At 51.9% G+C, this 13,936-nt stretch overlaps 1 protein-coding gene across 2 annotated transcripts; it reads right to left on the reverse strand.

Annotated features, from left to right (window-relative positions):
• Positions 1-751: 751 nt before the first annotated feature.
• RHCG (Rh family C glycoprotein) lies at positions 752-13,820 on the reverse strand. Of its 2 annotated transcripts, none has more exons than XM_086849684.1 (10): positions 9,110-13,820; positions 5,531-5,717; positions 4,930-5,080; positions 4,462-4,609; positions 3,897-4,063; positions 3,093-3,230; positions 2,608-2,744; positions 1,969-2,093; positions 1,695-1,768; positions 752-881 (listed from the first exon to the last, which is right to left on the reverse strand). In XM_086849684.1, the coding sequence occupies exons 1-10, from the start codon at positions 9,294-9,296 to the stop codon at positions 828-830; spliced, it is 1,368 nt and encodes a 455-aa protein (XP_086705810.1). In that variant the 5' UTR covers positions 9,297-13,820; the 3' UTR covers positions 752-827. The 2 variants fall into 2 exon arrangements, with proteins under 2 accessions (XP_086705810.1, XP_086705809.1); XM_086849683.1 differs by lacking the exon at positions 752-881 and adding an exon at positions 1,416-1,609.
• Positions 13,821-13,936: the final 116 nt, after the last annotated feature.

Consider the following 13,936-nt stretch of genomic DNA (forward strand, 5'->3'; position numbering starts at 1 on the left):
CCTTGTCTTGGAGAAAGGATGCAGCCCAGTGTATGCTTCAGCCTCTGCAGGGATCAATCTCCAGAGACCATTTCTAACCCCTGTCAGATCTGCCTTTGCCATCATAAAAGAAATATACAATACACCACTTGCTGGCAAGCAGGCTGGAGCTCCTGATGGCCCAGCTACGATATTTCTGAATTTCTCATTAGCCAACCAGCCCTTTCTCTGCATCCCACACTGCTGCCGTGCTTGAGACCAATCCTATGGAGGATTTTAGGCCTTTTATTACTCTTCTTTTTTTTCAATGGTGAGGTTGTTTTAGGCCAAATGGAGGCAATGCGTGTACAGGAGACAGCGTCTCCCGTGCCTGGCTGTCCCCGGCCCCGCCATGGCAGGGGAACACAGTGTTTCGGCACCTCCTCCTCTGTCACAATGTTTTTCAGCTCCACCAAGCAAAGTGTCCAATTAGAGCAGAGCCTCTTGCTTCCATCTTTGCCGACATTTAATTAACATGCTGCTGCTGGCAGCTGCTGACAAATTCCAGAAACATGTTGTAAAGGGTTTTTGTCTTTACCCAGCATGGAAAATGAGGGTGTCATATCCCAAGGGGATGTGAATAGCTACTTTTGACTCCCCCCCTCAGGTGTAAGAATTACAGTGAGATGCAGTGAAGAGACCTATCAGCCCTCCTACCTCCTTTCCCCCCCTCTCTTCTCCTTTCCTACTCCTCACATTATATCACCCTGGAAAACATGCAGGATTTGGGGCCTGGTTTTCATCCCTGTTTCCTCCAACTCTGGCTGAAGCGTGATGGTCCAGCTGAGACAGGGCCTGTCCTCTTCCCATCAAAATAGCACCGGACAGTGGAAGGAGCCATCTGATGACACTGGAAGAAATGTCTGAAGCCAGAAAAGAGGAGAGGCTCCTGTCAGCCTGTGCTGTACATGCAAACAAGGCTCCCAGGAGCTGGTGGAGGGCTGGGTAGGGCAGTTCAAGGGAAGGTGAGGGCAGAGGACATCATGTACAAGTGTAGCTGGACTCACAGATGGCATCACCCCCGCTGTGGATGGCTGGATGAGGAGAGGGTCAGCTGCTGCACCCCAGCATCCCATCCTCAAAATGAACCAGCCTGGCCTGTGCATCCTGCAGGGGCTCAGCCCCCACTGTGGGGGCTCATCACCTTCTTGAGTGTCATCTCAAGGTTCCAGCTCCCAACCCAAACATCTCCCTGGATCGCATTATCTAATACATCGTCTAATAAACCCAGCCCGTTCTGCCACCGTTCATGCCTCCACTTTGTTCCCAAGGCCCCAGGAGTGTCCCGGTGCCTCCGCTTTGCCCCGGGCAGCCGAGAGCTCTCCTGGCAGCTGCCAAGAGACGGCTCTGGCCCGCATCCCATCCCGCTCGGCCACTGACACACGGCGGCACAGGCCTGGAAAGAAGAACAGCACTTTATTACATGCACAGCAGCTCGTTACAAAAGCGGCAGAGTAGGGCAGAGCCCCCGTCGCGACGGGCAGGGATCCTGCGGCCCCGGGAGCGCTCCTGCGGCGGGGAGGGCTCAGGGCGAGGCGGCCTTGTCGGGGTTGTGCATGTGGTACACGTCGCTCTCCTCGTCCTCCGGCACCTGCGGCAGAGCCCCCTGAGCCCCCCGGGCCGGGCCGCGGGCCGACAGCGCCATCTCGTGCCCCCCGCCCCCCGAGCCCCCTCACCTCCCAGTAAACGCCGTCCTCGAAGCAGTTCTCGGCCGCCGCGTCCCCCCAGATGGGCAGCTTGAGGATGCCCCCTGCAAGGAGCCGGGCAGGGCGGTGGGCAGGGGCCGTGCGGGCTGCGGCCGGTCCGCCCAAGGGGCAAGCGCAGCCCTGGCACAGCGCTCGGTGCCTCCTCCCCAGGGTGCGTCCGGCCGCGGACAGCAGCGCACGGATGCCTCGGCTTCAGCTGCGGGCTGGATCAAGCCTCCCCTCCCTGTGCTCCCCTCCGGCTTACCCACGATGGCCCCCCCAACAAATGCCATCAGCAGGGACACCACAATGCCGGCCGCCTGGAACCCTCCCTGGATACTGGGTGTCCGCGCCCGGTACACGCCGGTGAAGTCAAACGCCTTGATGAACCTGCCGGGGGCAGAAATGGTGATGATTGCCCCTGGCAGGAGACATTCCCTGGCTCCAGAGGTACCATGTTGCCCTGCTCTCTTGGGAACTCTTCCCTAGCCCCATCCCTCCTCTGCTGTGGACCAGGAGAGCGTTGTGCAGTGACCAAAACGCAGCTCACCTCCTTCTCTGAGCCCTGGCAAAGCTTTGCTAAGGAGGAACTCAAAATACAAATATTCACTTTGTATTTCAGACTTTTAGCCTTACCTGACCCCGTAAAACAATGTGGGAAGAGAGAGAACACTTTCCTCCCCACTGTGGCCCAGAATAACACTTCATGAGGCCACCCAGAGTCAGCTGCATAAACTGGGGCTACAATTCATTAAGCCCAACACAGTCAGTGCACCCCATGTTTATGAGGGACATCCCTGGGCAACTCTGAATTATTAACAAAAGCTGTTAATTGCTCCCTGCTCCCAGCCCACAGAGCCTCAGGTAAAATCTATTCTCAGGGAAGATTTTCAAGCCATCTTACCCTTCCTTTCCATACACATCCTCTGTGGCTGCAGCTGCTGTGATGGCCCCCACAATGCCCCCAATAAGGCCTGGCATGGCATGGAGGTTGTGGATGCCACATGTGTCCTGAATGTGCAACCTAGACTCCAAAAAAGGCTGAGGGGAAGTGAAGTAGAGAGACATCAGGGAGTTGAGTGTGGCCCTGCAAAGGATTAGTTCCTTCGGTGCAGGACTGAGCAGAGAAAGAGGAGTGATACTGTGTCCCATTAAAGAGCTAAATGTTTCTAGACAAAGATGTGAGCCAAGCTCAAAATAAACTAACATATCCTCCAAACACGCTCCTGTTGGGAGTCTGAAACTTCCTGAGCATTTTGAGGCAGTAAAAGGAGCCAGAAGTGCATCTCATAAGGGATTCTGGAAAGCAGAAGTCAATCAAAGGGAAGTCAATCCATTTCTGGTCTCCTCAGCAGGACCAGGGCTGCAGACCCCTCGAGCAGCACTCACCGTGAAGTAGACATACCCCACCGTGGACACGATGCCAGAGATGGACCCGACAATGAGGGAGCCGTATGGAGTCAGCATCATCTCGGCGCTGGTGCCCACGGCCACGCCGCCGGCCAGCGTGGCATTCTGGATGTGGACCTGCAGAACCAACCGCCCTGCCTTGGCATCTCAGGGAGATTGCAATTGCTCAGGGATGGTGCAAATGGCAAAGTGGGAGAACCGGCTCTGAAAATGTTTCCAGAGGAAATATCAGGGCGCATTTTCCTACTTGGTGGCGAAAAACAAGAAAAGAACAGGCAGCTTCTGGCTGTAGCACAGGTGCACATAGACTCCCACTCCCCGTACCACACACGTTCTTTGCATCCACAGATATGGGTGGGGAGTTGTGATGAGATGGAAATTGTCTCACCCGTGTGTCATGCAAGCTCTGCTGTCACAGAGACATGTCACCCACACATCTAACACGTACAAGTCAGCCCCCCGATTGCTCACGAGCTGCTGCGCAGGCCTCGTTTGATGGGGAGTGCTGCCAAAGTGAGCTCTGCATCACACCTAGCAGAGCAAGTCCAGCCCCTGCTGTGACTTGGGTCCACCACAGGTAGGGCATCATCCCACACCTCAAGTCCTGCAAGAGCCATTCCCACTTTCTTATTCAGTATAGCCTCAGAGTTTCTGCCTGGATGCTGGTTTCATCATCATGCCCTGAAACCATGTGTCTGTTCAGCAAAGTACAAGTGCCAGTTGTTCCCTGGACCCTTGATCAGCCTCATTATATGTCCCCTGGGCTCTCTGCTCCCATCTTACCATGTCAAGCTTGCCCTTCTTTTGCAGCATGCTGGAGAAGGCCATGGTGGTGAGGACACAGGCGGCCAGCGAGCAGTACGTGTTAATGGCAGACCGGTGCTGGGCATCCCCGTGATCAGAAATGGCTGAGTTAAAACTGGGCCAGTACATCCACAGGTACAGGGTACCTGGTAGGATAGGGCAGATGGGATGAGGAAGAGAAAGGGAAAAGAGAAAAAATAGGGACTGAAAAAAAAAACCAACTTTAAAAAAGGTATTTCTGCACAGGGGAATTTACATCCCATAGTCCTGCTTCCCCAGATCCACACCCTGCATGATGAGACCAACATCAGGAAAGGCTGGCAGAGAAAGGGAACCAAAATGCATCCTTATCTTCCCTAGCACCATCTCAGCCCAGCCACTGATGAAGGGAGCTGAGTAACTCTGAAAGGTGAAAGACCTCTGGGATACAGAGCTCCTCAACTCCATATCCTGGCTTCAGTTTTTCCCAGAGACACAGGAGGACCCAGCCCTCCGTGTGGAGTGGTCCCCATGTAGCAGCACCCCGAGATGAGGGCTGACTCACCGATCATGGCAAAGAGGTCAGAGTGGTACACGGAGCCCTGCTTGTCCTTACTCTGCTCCAGGTTGGGTCTGTACAGGACCCGAGTCACCGTGAGACCAAAGTAGGCTCCGAAGGTGTGAATGGTCATGGAGCCACCTGCATCCTTTACCTGCAGCCATGGGAAAACAGGTTTGCTTCTGCAATTGCCACTCATTCTAGAGCTGAGGCCTGATTTGCATCGTGCCCAGCTTGACAGAGGGACCCAGTGCTCCTGAATTGCCAGGCTTATGTGTAAAACCCCAGAAGATCTCCCTTCTTCCCTCCCAGGGAAGTATGGCCCACTGCCCCATCTGCCTACTTTTGCTGTGTGAATTCTTGCATTTTAAATGCTTATGAAGGCAGTGGCTTGGAGCCATAGCAAAGGGAGATAGTTTGGAGAGGTGCAGAGAAGAAGAAGCAGAACAAAGCAGGTACTACCTAAAGCCTTACATGAAGAAGGTTGAGGAGGATGTACTCATTCACTGAAAAGAGTGTGACTTGAAACAAAGTCATGACAAGGAGCTGTATGGGGCTGGTTTTGCCCAGGATGGCCCCAAAGGCAATGCACACAGAGCCCACGCAGAAATCAGCATTGATCAGGCTGGAAAAGGGGAAGAAAAATTGAGGTTTAATAAGGAAATACTCTGTAAATCACTCTCACCTACCCCCAGCTCTAGAGATCCCACCTGAAGACAAAGAGGTGATTAAGAGACATCTCTGGATTTCCCACTGACCTTCCTCCCATCCTTACAGCCCCACATGATTCAGGTAATGTGGGTGATACGTGTTCTCAGCACTGACATCTCTGGTGCCTGGCTTGGCACTCAGGGGTGACACTCACCTCGTTTCCCTCTGAGCAGTACCACCCCAATGGCAGGTACCTTTGGACTAAAAGGTGGAAAGCAAGTGGAAGTATGTAGAGGGAGAACAACAGTTTAGAGACTGATTTGTATTTGACATTAGCGAGGGACAGGTGTTGCCAACTGCTTGGCTCTCATTCCAACTCTTCCACTGGCCAGAGGTGCCATCCTAGAGCCCAGCTCTTCCTTACTTCTCCACTCCAATGAGGATCTTCCCATCCTTGAAAGAGTGGAACCAGCCTTGCATCAGGAGAGCCCACTGGATCCCAAAGGCAGCAAGGAGGAAATTGAAACCCACAGCTCCGAATCCATAGCGCTTGAGGAATGTCATGAGGAAGCCAAAGCCCACAAAGATCATCACGTGGACGTCCTGGAAAGCTGTGCAGAGGGAAGGGACTGTCAGCTCTGCGAGGACAGCAGGGCTGCAAGTGCCACGTGCATTTGGTGTTGAAAAGGGACTAATTACATAAGTAGCAGTAGGGGGGAAATTCAAGAGAAAATGTGTGTTTGCCTCATGTCCCCATGTTTCTAAGTCTGAAAATGGCTCAGCTTTTGGAAACTGGCTTTTGGTTAAAAGGCTCAGCCTTTAAAGTAAATGTTTACTAAAAGCTTTGTGCAAAAGAAGACCTGAGAGTAATGGAGTGTATGGAGGAAAACATTTTTCTATTCAGATTGTTTTTTCCCCTTTCGTAAGGGGAAAACACAATGAAATGTTTTTCAAAAAACATTGTGTGAAATGAACAGTCAAGTTGTGTTAAGACATGTAAATGGTCATTTTGGGTAGGTCCATTCAGTACAAGGTCCTGGTGAGAGCAGGGAGAGCACAAGAACAAGGAAAGTTTACAAATACATTTTTAAATGCTTTGGAAATCAGCAGCAAAATACCCTTGAGACCAGAAACCCACCTTGTGAGATTTTTAGTGCTTAAACCAGAGAGACCCAGTTCTTCCCACAAATGGTCAGACCTGCTCACCTGAGCCCCTCAGATGCCCTTCCCCGGGGGAAACCAGATCTGTGTGAGCCTCTTGAAAGACCTTCTTGGTGCAGTAAACCTGCTGTACTTTTTAATGCTGCACGTTTCTATCAGATAAGCATTGCTTTGCAATTAAGTGAGCTGAAACACTTGCATACTTATAAATTGAACCATGCAAACCCTCACACTGCAGGCCACTCAGCCAGCAGAAAAAACCAGGAGACCCAAGGCTGGGATCCCCCCAGGGAGACTCCCACCAGCAAACCCATGCTGCAGATAAATACAGCAGTGATGGAGCTAAACCAGAATGTTCTGCATTTTGCTTTGCACAGATCATTATAGCCACTGTATCCAGCAAAGTCTCTGCACTCAGAGAGTGTGTAAGCTCAGGGCAAAGGAAATTCTGTGGCTGTAAGTCTGCTCTACCCTGAACTTGTGCTGAAATCCATCAGCCTCTGGTCCATTTCAGAGGGGCTTGTGTCTGCTGCTTCCACTGAGGGCTGGTGATGACTTGTGTGAAGAGCAGCTCTGCAGAAGCTGAGAGTTTTATCCTTTTGTATTTAGAAGACGTTGCAACTTGTTTAAGGATGAACATTTCCAGGTTCAAGCCATGTAGTACCAGGCTAATCTGATTGCTTTTGAAAAATGCCCCCCATGCCTGTGAAATCACTCTTTAAAAAGGAAGGAGACGAGATCTGCAGCTGGCACTGTTCAGCAGAGGTCACTTCAAAAGCCCTTCTCCACATGTCCTAAGGACCAGTCTTACTGTGGTTTTACCACACAATCCCGTAGACTTTTCCTCTGCAACTGTATTTATTTCCCCTCTCTTTTTTCATACATACAGCTAGATTTATCTGCTGCCATTTGCATTGTATATTCATTCTTTCATCCTAAAAACAGAACTACACAGGTCAGAGTTAAAGCTGTGGACTCTATGCCTTCCAAAAACCCAGAGGATCCCACCGTGTGTTAGACCCTGTATGAACTCAGGAGGAAGAGCAGATCTTTCTTTAAACCACATCCAAATCTAAAACCTTTTTTTAACCCTCGCCTTTGTTTTCCCTTAGTAAGAATAACATTGTTAGCACTCAGAGGCAGCACAGGCATTGCCATGCCCTAAAGGTTTCATAAGCCTGCTTTTGTGGCAGGACAATTGCCATAACTACCAAGAGGAAGTGTTTGGGCTTTGGGAATGCTCTCTGAGACAAAAAAAAAAATCTCATTTCTTTTCCTCTAGAGAGCAGATGAGTCACTGATTACAGAATACTCATGTGCAATCCAAAATGAAAAGGAATGTGCTCACTGACTGGACCTGGAAATGGGCACCACTGACACAAGTCAGTGTTGTCCTGAAGCCAGGACAACTTCCCTCTGCCTGTCTTCCCAATCTTCTCTGGCTTGAAGAACCTGTTTGCCTGTCACTCCCATCCCTCTGCCATTGCAGACAGCTGCTGTGGACAGCAGTGGTCACAGATATGTTGGTACAAATGATCTTCAAGTTCTGAGCACTGGACAGACACAAGGGTTAAAATGTCAGGGCTTGGCCACCTTACGTTTGTCCATCTTTGCAGGGAGAGAATATTTCTGATTAGATAAGGGAGAAAGAACAGCTGTGCTTTTGGGCACGTGAGCCCTTCCTCAGGTCTGAAAAAGAAACATAATTCAAAGCTAAACTGAGCAGTTGCCCTTAGATTGATTTAGTTGTGTTGAATCCATCCTGCTATTTGAGGGGGAATATTTGGCACTGCAGAGCTGGAGTGGGATATGAGGACAGAAGAGATGTCACTTCCTTAGCTCCCACACACTCGTTCTTGGACTCCTGATGTCCTCCCAGCACACCAGTGACAAGAGCAGCCCTCAGGCACTGCTGCTGCTTCACACCAACCTGTGTGGGGCTGGTCCCAAGGGCAGATGTCCAGGGAGAGCCCAGGGCAGCCATGACCATACATGAACCTGGAGGCTGACTGAGCAGCGGGTTTGTGTAAGCAAATCCTTTTCTGAACTAGCTAATCCTCAGCAGCCACAGGTTGCTATAGCTCCTTTGATTTAGCAGGTGTTTTTAATGGAAATGTTCTAAATAGATGCATGACTCAGGCCTGTTGCTTCCTTGGAAACAATTGCCTACAGAAGCAGCCTGTTCTGAAAGGCTCACAAAGATGACCAACCCTGGAGATCAAAGCCACCCAAAGGCACTGCCTGGCCACAAGAGCTTTAACCTTCTGAATAATTTCTGTGTCACTACGACGCAGAGACCCAAGAACCCTGGGAACCTGGTGGCTTAGGAGGACTCTGGCACTGAAATGCCAGTAGCTAAAGGGTAATTCACAAGTGAGGGGGTGGACGGAGGAAGAGGAGGAAGATGTCACAGGATCTCGACAGCCGTTCCTCTGTGTGCAGAGAAAGGCTTGCTCTGATCCAGAGCTGAGGGAGGGGGCAGCAAGCTGAATCTTGCAGAGTGTTGGGAACACGTCAGCCCTATTCCTGGAAAAAAGACGTCACGGTACCCTGCTGACAGAGCCCCAAGGCACCGGAGGGCCACGAGGCTTTTCTCTTGCTCTTTGGTGAATCCCAAGCCAGCCTCAAGGCAAGAGCACAACTTTCTAGCAATCAGTGGAGACAGCGCCTCTGACAGGCTCTGCCACAGCACAGGATAGGATGGACGGGATGGTTTGGGTTGGGATGGCATGGGTTGGGATGGGATGGATGGGATGGATGGGATGGATGGGATGGATGGGATGGATGGGATGGATGGGATGGGGACCAGGCAGCACAGGCATTAGGCTTCCAGAATACTCACAGGGGTATCGGAAGTAGAAATCGTTCTCTATGTCACTGGTCAGGTTCATCTCTCGTTTCTCCTCCTCCCAGTGCGCATCAGCTTCGGCGCCGAAGCGCACGAAGACTCCAAAGAGGACGATCATGGCCACCTCCCAGAGGAGGCACACGAGCGGGAGCCGCCAGCGCATGTTTGTGTTCTTGGCCATGCCTTGGTGCTCAGCCTCTCCACCCGGGGGGACTGAGCGAGCCTGTGTCCCCACGCCCGCCCAAGGCTGGGCACATATATAGGTCGGAGAGGGCGAGGTGGGGCCCAGGGAGGTGCCTCCGGCAGGATCACATTTCAGACCACTGGAGCTTCAGCAGGGTTGTTGCTCTAACCCACCTTCCTCCCTGAGAGGAGAGACAGGCTTCAGCACCTTTCCTCTGAGCTGCTCCGAGCACCTTTGAGCCCTGCCTCCACGGGGACGAGCAGATGTGGAGGCCAGTGTGACTGGGGAGTGGAGCCAGAGTGTCCAGCCCCCTGCTCTGCCCAGTCCCACACCCCTTCCCTGCCCCTGGCAGGAGCACCCTGATCCTGCTGTCCCCTCCCTCCTGGCTCACAGTGCTCCCCTCGCCTCCCTCCCCAGCTCTGAGGTTGCCCTTCCCCAGCTGGAACTGTGGGTGAAGGCAGGGTGCCCTTCGCTCCAGCTCTTGGCGTTTGGAAAAGCAGCTGAGGTGCAGAACAGGAGAAAGAGGAAGGTGTGCGCTTCAAACCAGGTACCAAGATCCTGCATGAGTGCACAGACACGTGAAGGCCCCGCCAAGGCTGTAAGGATGTTCAAGTGACACATGTTCCACAATTTCCCAAAGTGATTTACCCAGAGCATCCTCCTGGCAAGGCAAACTGAGCTGGGGCTGCATAACCAGGGCAATACTGTGAAATGGTGCTGGAGGCCTAAACATCCCCTCCTCTGGTATGGTTTTCCTTTAATTAACAAACATAAACACAAAACTCCATTTTTCCTACCGGTTTGAATTATGTTCTCTTTCCCCAAAGAGCCGGGTAAGTCCTTCAGATGGATCACATCTCCTTCCTCTGCCTGCAGATCCCTGGGTTGCCTGTCAGTCTTCAAGAGATGAAAGACTGCAGCCCAGGCAAGCTGCCCAAATTTGCTGATGGCATCTAATTGTGGCCCGCAGGCTGAGCAAGCAGCACTGATTTTGGTGTTGATTAGGCAATAATTTGAGTTTATTATTTTTTCTTGTGTGCTTTCTTCTCAAAATGACAGATGGCAGAAAAATGCTGTGGATGGTCTTGAAGAGACTGACGGCCACACAAAATCATCCTCCAACCTCATTTGAACCCCGTGCAGGCAGCAGGATAGAGACAGCGTTGGGAAGAAGAGAGAAGCCCGTCTGCCTTAGCCCCTACCCTGCATGAGCAGAGCTCCACGTGACTGGGGTCACTTTTTGGGGACACCTAAAGCAGGGGGATGTTGCTGTTGTCTGAAGGACGAGCTCCCCCTCCAGCAATGCTGCTCAGGGTGTGTTTTTGGGTCTCCCATTACACAGGGGTTCTGCAGGGCCATCTCAGCCATACACACCCGGATACAAAAGATCTCCAGCTAGAAAGAAGCTGAAATCCCCAAACAATACGGGATCTCTAATTGCTGCAACACTGTTGACAGTTGCATGTTTTTATGCCAGCTACGTGGTAAGACCAGTATTCTGCCCTACCCTAGAGCAGCCCTTAGACACCTCAAAAAAGGCAGCACAGAGGAGCATTTTAAAACAAAAGGGAACTTGCTTAGGTACTGTAGCCACCAGCAGCTAGACTCTGTGATTATTCTAGCAAAAGAGTAGCTGCAGAGCTTTTCTAATCTATGGCAACACTGAAATGGCAGTCTCCAGAAAAGCAGATTGGAAAGCCCTTGTGCAGACCCCACCTGCTGTCTCCAGCCCCTCTCCTCGTGTGTGGAGGCCAGGAACAAAGGCTAATGGCTTTTCTGCTGCCTGATAGTCTCACCTTGCTGCACTGCCTGGCGCTGCCCCTCCTTATCAACCTGCAGATCAGCACTTTGTCACTGCATCACATCAGGGCTGGCATGCTCCACTGGCTGTCCATGCTGTGAGAGCCCATTAAAGGACCAGCTTCTCTCCAGGCTCCTTTTCAGGGCCAGGATAACACTGGGAAGGCAGATGGGGCTGTGCCAGCATATGTGTGTGCAGCAGTGCTGGCAGAGCACTTCCTGTGATGGGTTAGACCACCATTGCATCCACCCTACATGTGGCAGGACATGCAGGCCAGGTTTCACCATGCCTCAGTCACAAAGGTGCTTCAATGTCCTGTTGGAAACTTCAGGCTAGTGTGAACTTCCTCCACCACAGAATTTTGCCCATCATGTCCAGCACCTGTAAGAGTTGCAAGGTTTCTCCAGAAAGTCACTGGGATGATGCTGAGGGAGAAGGAATGTTTGCCTTTCTGCTTAAGAGGTGTGGGACCAGGTCTAGCAGTGTCTAGATCTAACCCAGATCTAACCCAGATCTTAGTTACCTTGGGTGAGGGTTGTACAGTACTGGTCCCAGCTGGGTCTCTCCCAGTTTCTCACTTTTATGAGCACTAAAAATATTTGAAGATGTAGAGACAAAATCTAAAGCACAGAATTCCTTCCCTCTTGCCTGGAGGCCTTGGGGCAGCTTCACCCTGATGGGAGGGAATGGGTGCTCCCCAGAATCTTGGTCAAAGCAGTCACTACCAGTAGTCTTTGGGCAGCTGGGGTGGAGAAGGCACTGGAGAATGAGGATTTGGGGAGTCTTGGAAGCCTTGATACAGCACAAGTGAGACTCTGGGCATTGCCCAGTATCAAAGATGACTTGTTGCTTGTGCAGGTCTTTGAGGAGTGACCTGAAAGCAAAGCATCTGAGACAATACCAGATTTTTTTCAGGCTGATTCAGCAGAAAGGCAAACAAACTTTCCACTGGGGCAGGACAGAGTGGTGGTATGAGGGGAGATCAAACAGTTCATTTAGGTTTGGGCTTTCTCATCCCTTTTTTCAGCCCCCACTATTAAAGTATCCTTTGGAGATAAATGTTGGAAACGGGACAAAATGAAGCAATAGTTTTTTAAGTTTAAAAAAAAAATAAATCTTATCTGGATCAAAGAGACAACCACACGTGAGCCAAATTTACAAATTATTTTTCTTATGCCCTCTCCTTCCTTCCAAGAAACAGCATTTATTAGCAAGTAAATGATTGTCCAGAAAGAACCCAAGGACTGTTTGAGAGGGAAGTCGGTGTCCTTGTGGAGCAGGCAGAGAGGACAAATGTCTGTGAAAACAGCACAAACATGGGACAGCACAGGAAGCAGAGGCGTGTGAGCAACTCTGGCTCTCACACTGGGAACACACCATCACCTGGGCTCAGCCAACACCTCTTCTGGCTTTCCCAAGAGCTGGATAGGCTTCCAGAGCAAATACACTGTAGTAGGCAGGAAAGGAGAAGGAGTTTGGGTAGCTAGCAGCAGTTCCCATGTTGGAAGCTGTCAGACTCTGCTGGGAAACTCCCCTTTGCCCTGGGTTTGTTTCGGGTCCCAGGTGGACTGTGATAAGGCAGGTTTTGGTCACACTCTGCTAAGTGTCCTCAGTGGACTGCTGGGACAGATGCCAGTGGTTGGACAATGGCAGTGACATGGTGTGGCTGGCTCTTCTTCAGGGCTCAAACAGCAGAGAGATGTCAAACAGCAAGATGTCAGTCCCTGGCCAGGAGAAGGGAGCCCACAGCCCCAAGGCTGCCCTCTGCCCTCTGCCCTTTTCCAGGGAGACCCATTGTCCTTCTCTTGCTCTTGGTGGCAGGTTATTCCCACCCACCCAAGTGGATCAGCTCCTGGTTCCAGCCCATTAAATCCACTTGTGTTCACAGTCACCAGCAGAGCCGAATGGGCCGTTTAGTGCCCGCTTGTCTTTGTTGCTCTATAAATACATCTGGTGACACTGGTTTGGGCTGGGCCATTCAAGCTCTGGAGGTGAGCGTGGAGCAGACACCTGGGTGGCTCTGCTCTGTGGGGATTCCTCTGCCTTTACCTGCTGTGATCACCTTGACCACTGACACCATGGGGTAAGATGTCCTTCAAGCCCTGCAGGGAGGGGATTTTCCTGGACAAGGCAGCTGACGACAACCCAGGGTCTTCCACGAGCATCAGCCCCTGTCCAGGTGCCCTGAGACTACACCTTTTCATAGAATCGTCAAGTTTGGAAGAGATCTTTACAATCAAATCTAGCCAACAACAGATCATTATCACTGTAACCCCCTAAACCACATCACCCAGTGCCAGATCCAGATGCCTCTTGGACACCTCCAGGGATGGCGACTTCACCATTTCCCTGCCCAACCTATTTCAATAGTACCACTCCAACAGTATGTTTTATTTTTTTGTAATATGCAATCTGAATTTGAATCTGAATTTAACCCATACGGGCCCGGGGCTGTCCCTGCTGTTCTCCAGGGAGGCTCGGGGAGGAGGATGCCGTTGTCGCCAGGACCCTCCGGGCAGGTTCTGTCTGCCGCTGTCCCTGTCCCTCCTGCCCGCGGGCGGTAGCGGGGATGGAGAGGTGCCGCTGGGCGGGCAGGCGCGGACCTCTAGCGGCACTGGAGGAGCCTGCCCGGGTGCCGGCTGGGCAGGACCGGGCCGGGGTCGCGGCTCGGCCCCGGGATCCCGCCCGGCCAGCGCTGCCACCGCCGACCCGGTGACGTCATACCGCACATCCAATGACGTCACAGTCACGCGCGCATTAAATTTTAAATCGGTGGCGGCGCCCAATCGGCGCTCGCTGGCTCCGCCCTCCCTTCGTCACTGCCTTCCGCCAATGG

The sequence above is a fragment of the Cyanistes caeruleus genome, chromosome 13 (assembly GCF_971803275.1).
Source record: "Cyanistes caeruleus chromosome 13, bCyaCae1.hap1.1, whole genome shotgun sequence".
Classification (NCBI taxonomy): domain Eukaryota; kingdom Metazoa; phylum Chordata; class Aves; order Passeriformes; family Paridae; genus Cyanistes; species Cyanistes caeruleus.

Coding starts and splice junctions, on each gene's coding strand:
- RHCG (XM_086849683.1), bottom strand. CDS start 9,296: ATGGCCAAGAACACAAACATGCGCTGGCGGCTCCCGCTCGTGTGCCTC. Junction 4,064..4,461: donor TGACCTCTTTGCCATGATCG/GTGAGTCAGCCC, acceptor CTATCCTACCAG/GTACCCTGTACCTGTGGATG. Junction 3,231..3,896: donor AGAAGGGCAAGCTTGACATG/GTAAGATGGGAG, acceptor TTGGTTCTGCAG/GTCCACATCCAGAATGCCAC.